The sequence below is a fragment of the Lactuca serriola genome, chromosome 8, assembly GCF_051521515.1.
Source record: "Lactuca serriola cultivar US96UC23 chromosome 8, Lser_US96UC23_V15, whole genome shotgun sequence".
NCBI classification, from domain to species: Eukaryota; Viridiplantae; Streptophyta; class Magnoliopsida; order Asterales; family Asteraceae; genus Lactuca; species Lactuca serriola.
In genome coordinates, this window is record NC_136415.1 from 76,330,404 (window position 1) to 76,344,161 (window position 13,758).

General features: G+C 32.0%; 1 protein-coding gene across 3 annotated transcripts; it reads left to right on the forward strand.

Annotated features, from left to right (window-relative positions):
* Positions 1-2,253: 2,253 nt before the first annotated feature.
* LOC145065528 (uncharacterized) lies at positions 2,254-10,528 on the forward strand. Of its 3 annotated transcripts, XM_079012530.1 has the most exons (5): positions 2,254-2,435; positions 3,995-4,079; positions 4,442-4,486; positions 4,620-4,690; positions 6,873-10,528. In XM_079012530.1, the coding sequence occupies exon 5, from the start codon at positions 6,977-6,979 to the stop codon at positions 10,019-10,021; it is 3,045 nt and encodes a 1,014-aa protein (XP_078868656.1). In that variant the 5' UTR covers positions 2,254-2,435; positions 3,995-4,079; positions 4,442-4,486; positions 4,620-4,690; positions 6,873-6,976; the 3' UTR covers positions 10,022-10,528. The 3 variants fall into 3 exon arrangements, with proteins under 3 accessions (XP_078868656.1, XP_078868657.1, XP_078868655.1); XM_079012531.1 differs by lacking the exon at positions 4,620-4,690; XM_079012529.1 differs by lacking the exons at positions 2,254-2,435; positions 3,995-4,079; positions 4,442-4,486; positions 4,620-4,690 and having other exon boundaries at positions 6,511-10,528.
* Positions 10,529-13,758: the final 3,230 nt, after the last annotated feature.

The following is a 13,758-nucleotide window of genomic DNA, read 5'->3' on the forward strand; positions in this document are numbered from 1 at the left end:
ATTAAATAAGCATATCAATAATTATGTTATCTTTAATATATATTAAAACAAAAATCTTATGATATCATCTGAAACAATCTAGGTCATTGATTGCATTTCAAACTTATGTTTTCCACCCTTAGATCAAATTGGTGACATCATCTTCCCTAAATGTAATGTATTTAATTCTAATAAAAGCTTTCCAATTGTCAAACAAAATTAACTTAAATCCATTGAAATAGAATGTATTTAATTTTAATAAATTTCCCCTATTTTAAATCTTGAATTTTCGGTTATAAAGGTTTTAAAATAGTCAACTTTAAAAACATATTACTGAAAACCATTTCAATTAAGACATTAAATATCAACCATTAATATAAATCTGTTTATATTAGCAAACCATTTATATAAAATCCATTTTTATTAGGAAACCATTAATTTCTAAATATTATTAAAAGAGAACCTTTAATTCACCAATGAAGCAATCAAGACCATTGATTGTATTTCAATAATATGATTTTCACCATTAGATCAAATTGATGACATCATCTTCTCAAAATAGAACTCAAACATCTAATTATAGAATCTTTAAATTTACCAATTACATTTCATACACAATTACATTAAATTATGGAATCCTTAATTAGAGAATCTACTCATATTTAATTATAGAATCTATTCATATTTTCGAAAATATATTTCACAATTCAAGCATAATTACATTTAATTGTAGAATCTTTAAATTCAACAATTATGTTATCAATTAAAGCATATCATTCTATTTATATATGAGACATCGGTTTCTCCATAAATCTGGCCAAAAACATGAATAACCGCCTCCATCTTTCTCCTCTATTTTTCTCTTAAACCAGAATTCCCTAATCCTCTTCTTCTTCTTCATGTCAATGGTTGTGCTTTAGTTGATGTTTTGTGTGTTCATAACAAAATGTAGCACCATAAGGTGGTTCCTTTTTCTCATGGATTCTTAGAATTTGCGTATTGCCTCTTCCTTGCATCTCCAATCATCACACCTCTGTTTTGGCTTCACACAAATCTCTACAAACTAAAGCAAGCATCTCCTTCAAGACACCTTTTGACGATTTATGTCATCATTAACCCTAATTAATATTGTTCATAATTTAATTCCATTATTTATAGTTTTTGGCTTCAAAATTTAAACCCGATTAGTATCAAGAAATGAGAAATTGCAACTAACTTTTAAAAACTATCAAGAATGTATAATATAGGATGATAATAATGCTTAAAAACACCGAGTTTGGTCTGATTTGAAAAAGTAATTTTATATGAAAGTAGGATTGCAGTAATACTAAAAGAACCTATATGTTTTTTTATCTGATGCAAAAGTGGTTGAAACATACTTCTAAATTGGCAAGAAATAGCAATGAACTTTTAATTCATTTTGAATAACCATTTAATAGATATATGTGAAAGATATGAATACTCAGTAGTTAAGACCATAGACTTTACTCAAACGTCCGCAAATGTCTTGAAGTAAGCATTCATTTTTCAATTATTTTATCATTGTCATAAAATAAAAGTAAAAAATCATCATTTGTTTAAATTGTTTAATTCGTCTCATAATAACAATTAAGTTCTGTGCCAATTATGTATTTTGACATTTTTAATGAGTTATGGGCAATATCTAAATTGAGGAAGCATAAATGTTTTTATATTTCTTTGTTAGAGTTTTTTTTTTTTTTTTTTTTATATTTAATATTGTATGTGTGTGTGTGTGTGGTGGGGGGGGGGGGGGGTGGGTGGGTGGGGAGGAGGGGGTTATGTGGTTCATTTCAAATAAACATAAATAAGTTGCTATTTTTAAAATAAAAAAATTCTATTTCGCAATATAACCATAAAATAACAATGTATTTTGAAAGTACATTGTCAAACGTTGGATTATACTTGCGTAGACCCGTTTTGCGCATTGTTAACTATATGTTGCTGTTTCCGGTGTCACAGGTAAAAAAGGTTTGAAGGTACTTTGTGGCGATGAAGGTCGTTCAACTAATAAAACAAAAAATATTGTCTATAAAGAGGTCCTTCAACGATTATATATATTACCAACTTCAGTGTATTTTATACACATTTCAATAATATCAATAATCTTAATTTTTTTATAATTATTCTGCAATATCTATATACATTTATATTTTATTTATGCGTTTCCCGCGTTTAATGCGCGGGTTATAATCTAGTTTTGCCTTTAATAAAAAATAAAATAAAAGGGTTATTTCGAGAAAAGAGATAGACAAGCAGGAAAAAAAACGCAAGGCAACAGCAAATAGCTGTTGGGATCGATGGAGCCAGCAGCGCCGCCGTGGGTGGCTGCAGATGGCAGTGGTTGCGGCGGCGGCCGGCAGAGGTCATTGGTGGCCGGGATGATCAGAAACGACCGCATAACTCTCCAATTTCAGTTTTGAAACCAAATTGTGAAGGTAACATCTAAACCCTAGTAAAGATTGTGAAATTGTTGGAGTTTTTGTGATGCATTCACAGTTTGGTAAAGATTTGTATCTTAAAACGTCACTAGAAACTTGAATTATTGGAAGAATATTATATAACGGCATTGACTTAAATATTTAATTTGACAGATTTGACTTTTCTGTGGTCAAGCTTTAATTTGGATTTTTTTACGTTGTGTTAAAGTAATGGTTGTAAGATGATCATTTGTTGGGATTTTAGCTAAAACAAGACATAGAACTAAGTTAGAAGAAAGCTGAGTTGAGACTTGAGATAGTGTTTAGTGACCTAATTTTGTCAATTCTGGGTTAAATTGGGGAATGGTGATTAAATTGAATTAGATAATGTTAGTTAATAAAAATGAAAATATTATATATATATATATATATATATATATATATATATATATATATATATATATATATATATATATATATATATATATATATATAGATATGCTAAAACTATGGAATGATGTTAAATCAAGTAAAAAATCAACCAAATGATAGCTGGAACAAGGTTTTGATTACATAGGGAACATATTGGAGGGGCTATACGACCTTGTAATATATTATTATCAGATATTGATGACTGCTGATAGGAAAGTGGGTTGAGGCATACTTGTTGGGTATTTTATAAACTGATATATAATTAATTAATTAATATTGATGTTACATATTACTTATATATACATCCCGATTACTAGACAAAATGTTTATTTTGATGACTATAAATATAATTCAAGAATGATCTAATCTCTTCTCCAATCTCTCTATATGTAGTCAGACTAGTAACTGTATGGCTGTGTAACTAACCCATGAGCTACATTCTAACAACTTACTTCTGTTGACTTTGGACTCCAGCTTTGACTTCTGTTTGACTAATTTGTTTACTTTTCTTCTGGTATATGTATATACTATATAGTAGAGTATTGTTAAAAACAACCAACTTAGTATTGAATTGTGGAATATTATGCAAATTTAGGATATATGGTATACTACTTCTAGCTTAATTAAGAAGGACAACTGGGGATTGTTTATACTTTATACTTTATAGTTATGGCAAGAGTGTATGTACTATTTAGTGAGGGGTATATATGTTTGAAATTGAACTTGCTTATATAGTTTTGTCTTGACTTCAAAGTCGTTGAATGAAAACTTTCAAGGTAGCTCTTCATTCAATGTTGTATTCCTATAACACTATTAGTTACCAAAATGTAAACATATCTAGAATGTAAGACAAGAGAATAAAAAGAATAGCATCAATTAGTAGAAATGCCGTATATAATTATAATGTTGCTGCTCGAGATGAGATTGAATTCAATACCTAGACAATGCCTCTGTAGTACATACATTAAGTTTCAATTTGGTTTAGGAAAGGGATCGGGCTTGAATTGAGATACACTTTCAGATGGATTAGTCTACAATCATAAGTCTTTATTGGAATGTCTTTGAGTATTCTTTTTGTTTTATTAATTAAGTAGCTTATATTATAAAACAGAGCAACAAATTAAATTTGTCAATTAATTTATCAGGTGAAAACATTGCAAATAGGCATCTGGCGAATGTCAAAGATTTGGTCATAGCTTCAAGAATGCAAAATCCATTTTAATTGGAAAGGTAATTTCTTGCAAGATATTATTATTCTTTTTAAATCTGCTGACTAGTGGGCTTTCAAAAGTTCTACATGTTGTTAATTACTTACTTTAATGTAGGTTATACATGCATTTTAGCTATCCAAAACATTCTCATTTTGTAGGTTTTTTTTATCATTATATTAATGTTGGTTGAACCCACAGAGCATGAAAAAGATTTTATGTATTCATTACCTCTTGTGTTATGATGCTTTCCTTGTTTCTTTAATTTTACTTGTTTCTTGCAGGGTAACCCCTCTTTAATTTTATTATGTGTTTTGAGGGTTTTATTGTATATATAGATAAGGACTAACCTTGCCCTTTACTTTATTTGATTTGTTTCTTTAGGTCATTGAAGATGCATCATATATTATACTCATAACCATGTTACAGGTCAGTTTTTTCTAACTCGAGTGGGTGAGTTATCTATGTGAACCTTGTAATAGTTGAAAAACACCATGTCTTGTATACACCACACTTTAATAAAATAATCAAATAAACAAACCGAATGTTTCCTGTAATTTAGGGAACCCAAGTGTCAGAGATATAACATAAACTTTGGGGGCTACTTTGTGGACTTTAAGAATCATATGTGAGGTAACATATTCACAAGTTCATGTATCATTTAATGTAGTTTTTTAAATTCACAAGTTCCTATATCATTCCTGACTTTAATACATAAAAATAACAATATAGTTTTAAAATAATGTGATTCAGGAGATTGTAAGTATTAGATTACACTTTGAATAAGTTTTAAAATTAAAAAAAATATATTTTAGGTATTTCTGTAAATCATTAAATTTCAAAATCAAGTTTATAATCTTTAATTATGACAAGTCTTAAAACCATCATATATATTGTTTTTGTGGGCAAATGCATTTACGTGTGACATGGGGAATTGATTTAGCCAAAAATCACTTTCTTTGATTGAGAGAATTAAAAAGAAAAATAGCCCATGACCAAATCAATACAATTTTGTGGATACAAATCAACAATTGATTTCCATGTCTTATTTTGGTCAATGGAAAAGTAAATATAGATAGACTATAAGCATGCAGGCTTGTCTTGTGGATACAAATTTTCAATTGACTTCCAAGTCTCCCATCACAATAGCTTGTTTCATCACATCACATGCATGGGCAACTTAGTCATCATATTTGTAACTTGTAAAATTTTGGTTATAAGTTAGTTTTTTTTTTTTTTTTTTCATATACACTCCACAAAATGCAATGTCAAGTCTTGTACCCTTCTCCAGCATACTGTTAGGAACAAGCTAAAAAATCAAAAATTAAAACACGTTTCCTTTCCTTGACACATTAACATTATTACATCAAATAATACTAAAAACAACTTGTTCTGTTGTATCTAGTTTTTTAAATCGTTGAAACCAAAAATCATTTTTATAATATAGAACAATAATTTACAAAAATTTATAATCTATCTTTGATTTCTCAAACACATAAATGCTTGTTTGTCAATATATATTGTGCTTTTTACAATTCATAAATTGTTAAAGACTTGTGACCAAGTAATTACGTGTGCTATGGGGAATAAACTTGAACCAAAACCACTTATTTTGATTAACAGAAAATTAAAAGTGAACCTGGACCAAAAGAATACAAGTTTGTGGATACAAATTCTCTGTTGACTTCCATGTTGACTTCAAAGTCTTATGTATCATTTTCTTCTGAACAAATTCCCAAGTACATGTATCATTTCTGACTTAAATATATTAAAACAATAATATAGTTTTTGAATTCACAAGTTTGTGTATTTTAATTTATAAAAATAATAATATAGTTTTTATAAATAATGTGATTCAAGAGATTGGAAGTATTAGCTCATGATCAAAAAATACAATTTTGTGGATACAAATTAAACATTGATTTCCATGCCTATTTTGGGGAAAAGTAGATATAGACAAAGACCAAAAGCATGTGGATAAACTTGTTTCATCACATTTTTTAAAACACTTGAATACTGTAGTAGTGAATGATATACTGCTTAGTTTGCAACTTGTAATTTTGTTGTGATAAATTAAAATTATTATTTTCATATAATAACACAAGACAAATAAAGAAACTGAATATTGCATGTGATTTAGGGAGGCCAAGTTCTGATACAAGTAATGTCAAAAATAATAATAAAACTAAATGGACCTCTTGTGTATCATAAATGTGAACATATTGATTAGTAATCTTGAACACTGTTTTTATTTAGACTTTATAATAATATCAAAATAATAACATGATTTCTAAATAATGTGATTAGAAGCTTGTAAGCATTAGACTTCCACTCATTTGACCTGCTCAACCCATCTAGCAGTTTCATATTTAGCTGCGATTTTAAATTCCCAGTTTATAATTGTAACCATCACTTAAAAATATTTATAATGTATCTATGATTTATCAAAATGGAGATGCTTGTTTGTCAAATACTGCGTTTTATTCAATTCATATTTTGTTAAAAATTTGTGGCGAAATAGAATTCCATGTGCTGTGTGGAATAGTCTTGTCCCACAAACCACTTTTTTTGATTGACAGACAAAAAAAAAAAATAGCATAAGAATATAAGGTTGTGGATACAAATTCTCCTTTGACTTCCAAGTCTTCCAATATTCATTTATGGCTTTATAAATGTACTCGTTGCTTCGTCATAATAACCCATCACTTCTTCATCACAACCCATCTTTCTACTTCAACTTTCTTCTAAACTAAAACTGAGTTAAGGTTGATAATGGGGATCCATCTCATTTTCATATGTGTGTTTTTGTTTGCAGCCACATATACTTGTTTGGGGGTTGGAAATGTTAGTGTCCTTTGCTCTGAGCAAGAGCGACTTGCTCTTCTCAACTTCAAACACAGTGTTGATGATTATTCTGGAATGTTGTTGTCATCATGGGTTGGAAATGAGTGTTGCCTGTGGGAAGGAATCCAGTGTGACGGTGTCACTGGAAATGTTCAAGGCCTTCATCTCAAAGGAGATTGGCCCTACTCCTACAATTACTTAGCTGGTAACAAGGTGAGTTCTTCTTTGGCAGAGTTGAGGCATCTCAAATACCTCGACTTGAGTGGGAATGATTTCCAAGGAAGTCAGATCCCTGAGTTTATTGTATCCTTGAAACACCTGAGTTACCTGAATCTTTCTTATGCTAATTTTGATGGTATTATTCCTCCTCACATTGGAAATCTTTCTAATTTAAGGGTTCTTGATCTCAGTTCATACGATTCTGAAAACTTTCTGAAGGCAGATGATATGGCATGGGCTTTTGGCCTTTCGTCACTCGAGCTTCTGTACTTAAGTTCAGTGGATCTTAGTGGAGCACACAACTGGGACATGATGCTTCACATGATTCCCTCCTTAAAAGAGTTAAGTTTGTCACGTTGTAGTCTTTCCAATGTTAATCTTGGTCCTTTTCTTAATTCCAGTAGAATACTTCCTAATATAAAACACCTCGATCTTGGCTACAATTCTTTCAAAGGTCCACTCCCTGGCCTTCTTCAAAACATGACATCCCTAACATTCCTCAGTCTTTCTGGATTTAATCATAGTTTATTGGCATGGAACTTTCCAAAGCTACTAAGCATGATCCCTTCTTTGTCAGAGCTTCATTTGTCAGGTTGTGGGCTGGATAAGACGCATCTATCTTCTCCACATCTTAATTACAGTACACTTTCTAACATCCAGCACCTCGATCTTAGCAATAATCCACTTGGAGGTATATTTCCATCTGTATTGACAAACATGAGCTCCCTAGAAGTCCTTGACCTTTCAGATACCATGCTGAATTCATCGCTTCCTATTATGCCTAAACTTCTAGAGCTTCATCTTTCTTCTAACAAGTTTAAGCAGATTGAGGATGTTGGAGTCTGGAGACAGTGCCACCTGAAACAATTAAGTGTAACAGATAATGAGTTTGCTATGGAAATGATTGACACACCAAAAAATGCATCAGAGTGCTCCATATATGCTTTGGAGTTTCTGGAATTAAGTCGGAGTTTAAATGGTAGAATTCCAGAAACACTTGGAAGACTGGCGAATTTAAGACACCTTGATCTATCGCAGAATGGACTGACTGGTTCAATCCCTGAATCTGTAACAGGATTAAGATTTTTACAAGTACTATATCTATATGAAAACCAGTTGACTGGTCCCATTCCAGAATTCCTTGGGAATCTTACCCAACTTGCCCTTTCTTCTAACCAATTGAATGGTTCAATTCCAGAATCCCTTGGAAAATTAGCATCTTTAACAGATTTGGATCTAGGATCTAATTTGTTGGATGGGACCATTCCAGTTTCAATTGGGCAACTTGCCAAACTACGTACTCTCTCTATCTCTAACAATTCTTTAGAAGGAGCGGTTACCGAAGCCCATTTTGCTAATCTTTCAGTGTTGAAGCTCTTGGATGCTTCTTCTAACACTAAGCTGACATTCAATGTTTCACGTGGGTGGATACCTCCATTCCAGTTGAGATATCTTCGTCTCAGCTCTTGCAATATCGGGAATGGATTTCCGCAGTGGCTTCGACATCTGAGGAAACTTGAAGAGTTAGAGTTGTCCAATGCTACACTTTTGGGGCCGCTGCCCACATGGCTGCGGAAGATGCCCATCATTCCTTATTTAGATCTCTCTCACAACAAACTCAGCGGATCTTTGAAAAGCCTTCCTAATGCAGGAAATGGTGATGCATATTGTCCTTTACCTCTATTACTTCTGGAATATAACCTTTTCAGTGGGTCAATTCCAAGGTCATTATGCAGAAGAACAGATTTGGAAGTGCTTGATCTTTCAAGAAACATGTTAAGTGGGAAAATTCCCAACTGTATGGGGAATCTGCAGGGTTTGGTTATCATCAGTATAAGCTCAAATCAGCTCTCTGGTGCCATTCCTAGCTCAATTGCTCTTATTTCATCATTATTTTGGTTAAATTTGAACAAAAATAACTTTACTGGTGAAGTTCCTCCAGAATTAGGGAATCTACAAAGTTTGGGAGTCTTAGATTTGGGTGACAATAAATTATATGGAAATATACCCAATTGGATAGGGAAAAAACTTACATCTTTGGTAGTTTTGAGTTTACACAAAAACAACTTCACTGGTAGAATTCCTCCATCTCTTTGCAAAAATTCAAATCTTCAAATTTTGGATCTTGCATACAACAACTTAACCGGAACCATCCCTCCGTGTGTAGGAAACTTAAATGGCATGGTTGTGAGTCACTCGATATCTGAGCATTTTTTAGATATCGATGATGATAAGAATGTGATTCAGGTCATGAAAGGTGTTGATCTTGAATATACAACAACTTGGAGAATGGTTTATAACATGGACCTTTCAAGCAATAAACTTGAGGGAGAAATACCGGTCGAGCTAACTACACTTTCTATGTTGGTGGGTCTGAATCTGTCTAATAATCATCTGAGAGGGGGTATTCCAGAGAGCATTGGAAAGATGATGAAGTTGGAAACTCTTGATTTCTCAAAAAACAAGTTGAGCGGGAGCATCCCTCCAAGCATGGCAGCTTTGACTTTTTTGAGCCATTTGAATTTGTCACACAACAACTTGTCGGGTCAAATTCCAACAGGAAATCAACTGCAGACGCTTACTGATGATCCATCAATATATGCTGGGAACAAACATCTATGTGGACCTCCATTGCAAAACACTTGCTCAAATCATCAAGATTCAACAACAACAACAACAAGCAAGAAGAAACACAAAGCAGCTGATGAGAAGATGGAGGTATGGTTGTTTTATGTGGATATAATGAGTGGTTTTGGAACAGGGTTTTGGGGTGTTATTGGAGTTCTGATGTTCAAGAAGCAGTGGAGACACAAACTTTTCATGTTTGCTGAGGAAACCATGGATAAGATATACGTTGCAGTTGTGGTAAGAGTTGCCAAGTTCAAGAGAGGAAGAGAATAGCTGCATAGATCATGTGGAATGCAAGTAGTTCTTGAATGCATGTTATCAGTGATAGTTTTGCTTTTGAGATATGCTTATTCTAATGTATTACTATTTGGATTTTGTATTTGTATGGCCTTTGTGATATCAGTGTTGTTTAGAGGTGCTAATTTACAAAATTTCCTTTGGATTTGGTATTTATACATGATCAAGTTGTAGATTTAGATTACTATGTATTTGAGTTGTAGATTTTTTTTTCTTTTTAATTCTCGACCTTCTGCTGCTGCTCTCACTCCCAACATGCTGTTGCATCCCTCGGTTTTCATCTGCATTGGTCCAAGTAAGTAAGAACCATGTAATTGACTCATTATTTATTTTCTTCATTTGTAAAATTTCTAGTTTTTCATGTATAGAAAGAGGATGTTTGGGTGAAAGGTGGAGTTTTTTTTTGTTGGATTTGGTATTTAGATAAGACTATGGTCTAGTATGAATCTGCAATGGTAGTGATCTTGGTTGATTGTTTGATTGTATTCTCATGAGTCTGCAACTTATGAGATTAGATTAGGGTTAATCTCATATTTTTGTGTTTGTTTGTATGGTGTTCAGTCTATTCAGACAATCACTCTGATTGACATGAAGTTGTATTGTTGGTATTTGTTACAGAAAACTGTTGGTTTTGGATAGGATAGGATAGGATAACTATGTTTTTCTCATCATCATTTATGTTATGTAATCCTCCACAAGGCATATCATCATTGACAATAGATGTAAAGAGGGTCATAAAGTCACTTCTGATACTATATTATTTCTAAGTTTATGATATTTTGTCGGTTTTTTTGATTTTGGATTTTTCTTGACCCATCCCCCTTTCTACTTATGTGTTTTAAGTTTTTCATATATTGTATCATGCGTAACCTTTTTCTTTACTTTATACATTTTGTTTCTTAATTTAGATCATTTTGAGTTCATCATCGCATGGCTCTTCATGATTGCTCCTCTCCTCCATTAAACCATGTTAATTACTGGTGAGTTTTGTTGTGTACTTTGAATTGCTTCAAGTGGATAAAATATTTTGCCTGAACCATATAATTTGAAAACACATTGTCTAATATATACCACAGCCTGATTAAATTAGAAACACAAACAAATAAATAAAATGAATGTTGCATTCAGTTAAAGGAGCCCAACGTTTAAGGTTTAATACAGTGTGAAAACATAATAATAGAACAAATATATGTGAACTTTGGGGGCTACTTTATCGACTTCAAATTCATATGTGAGGTCTACCGTGAAAGTAAATAGATTTGACTAGTTATCCTCAAAAAAGCATTTTTGTTCCAAAACAATAAAAGAATTTGTTGCAATTTTGGTGGTTATTTTGATGTTTTATAGCAATTTTGGTCATGTTCCAAGTAAAGTTACCATCTTACCCTTTATCTAAAAATATTGTAAGTTCATATATATTAAAATACCTTTGAGCATTCTTTTAATTAAATTTGTTGGCAATTTTGTTTATATTTTTAATGGAACAATAAATTATTAAATTTGTCTATTGTATCAGGTGAAAATTACCAATTGTGTTTGGAATCTGTATGAGATTAAGCTCAAATCAGCTCTCTAGTAGCATTCCATGTTCAATTGCTCGTAATTCATTATTATATTGCTTAAATTATGAACAACAATAGCTTTATCGGTAAACTTCCTCGGGAATTAGGGAATCTACAAGTTTTGGAAGTCATAGATTTGGGTGACAATAAACTCGGTGGAAATATTCCCAAATGTATCGGGAAAAAACTTACATATTTGGTAGTTTTGAGGTTCAACAAAAACAACTTCACTGGTAGAATTCCTTGATCTCTTTGCAAAGATGGGATCTTGATTTCAATGTACAACGTCCAAAAGCTTACCTTGAACTTGGGTGGGTAATAAATTCAATTATGGATAATATTCTGTTCTTCCCTTTCTTAAATAAATTCGTGATTTTTCTTCACGAAAATCATTTGATTTTGGAATAACTAACAAATTAGCAAATGGGTGCTGTTTTACAAGAAGCAATTGGTCATTACAAGGCCCTTATGACCCAACATCATGAAGAACTAGGTAAGTATTGTATACTAATTCTTGTAAGAAAAGCATGGTGGTTGTTTTGTGAATCCAACCATGAAGTTTGAAAATTTCCATTTTTCAATCAATAATTGGTACTATATTCATCTTTATGAAGGTGCTTCAACGCCCATGATTACATCTACTTCAAGGTCCTTGTGAGTTTTTATGTTCTTTCGATCTTTTACTCAGATTATACATAAACCGCCATACTGGTGTTTATGGGTAATGTATTTTTAGGTTGATGTAATATATATATATATATATATATATATATATATATATATATATATATATATATCATGTGTAAACCTTAATATGCTTAATAATTTGCAATTATTGATGAAATAATCAAGAATCGACCCAAAATCATGCATTGATTGGTGATATTCTACACCATGTTTAGCTATGGTCGTTAATTTTATAATTGACCCAAAATCATGCATTGATTGGCTTGATTCTTTGTTTTGCAGCTTGTCGATCTGTGTGTGAATGCTAACTCAGGTGATGCCTTCATTTGATTCAACTTAGTGTGTTTAGTCTTAAAGAGAAATATTATATACTCCCTCTGTTTTAATGAAATTGTTTTAGGTTATGTATCTTTCATCTTATGACTTATATTTCATCTCACATCTGTTTTAAGGTTGCTAGAAGTTACATTTCTGGTATAAAGGGTGTCCCTCGTTGTACTTGCATACTTTGTTAGTCGGTATTAGATACACACCATATATAGGTTATGTTGTAATTTAGTTGCTATCTACAGTCAAAGTCAAACCATTCTTGTTCCATTCATATATGATTTTTTACAATTAAGTTTCATCACGTGCATTGTAGCAATTATTCTAATAAACGTTTATGGGTTGTTTTCTTTAATGCTTTCTGATCTCGAAGTGGTGGTTCGATGGACTCACAAAGTGGGAAACGAAAGGAAGAACAAACAAAGAGACCGATAAGGGTAACAAAGTGGGCGTGATAAACTCATTAGGACATCGCTTTATTTATATAAGGGGGTGTCCAATCTTGGGGAACAAGGGTTGACCGTGGACCAGAGTCAATTGCCACATCAACTGTGACTAGGCAGCCACCTCATCGTTTCTTTTTTACTGATTTGTCATAGAAACTTTTTATTACAGGTCAAGGGACCATTTCAATTGGTCAATGTATATGTCGTTCCCTTAATGTACAAAAAAGATTAATTGGGTGACCTTTTAAAACAAACTTGACAAGTTCGTTAGGATAAGATGACATTTTCCCTTTTCCTATTAACAAATCCACAAGTTCGTGTATCTCATTTCCGACTTAGATATATCGAAATCATAATATCGGTATTTAAATTTACAATTTCGTGTATCATTTCAAGAGATTGTAAGTATTAGATTACACTTTGGATAAGTTTCAACGTGCTCCCAACTTGTTTGTTTCATTGTCACTTTAGCCCAACCAATTTATCGTTTTATTTTAAAAAGTTTGTCATCTTATTATTTATTTATTTATATATTTTGCATATGAAGGGAACCAACTTGTGTTTTACCGCTAATTTATGTAACAAACCCATTATAATCGGTTAGTTTGTTATTTGCCTTTTTTATTTGGCTAGAAAGTGTTGACATGTAGCTTCGTCATTCTAATTTCTTCCCATCTGTCAAACTTTCATC

What these genes read in the sequence shown, in the direction of transcription:
- LOC145065528 (XM_079012529.1), top strand. Translation starts at nt 6,830, where the DNA reads ATGGGGATCCATCTCATTTTCATATGTGTGTTTTTGTTTGCAGCCACA.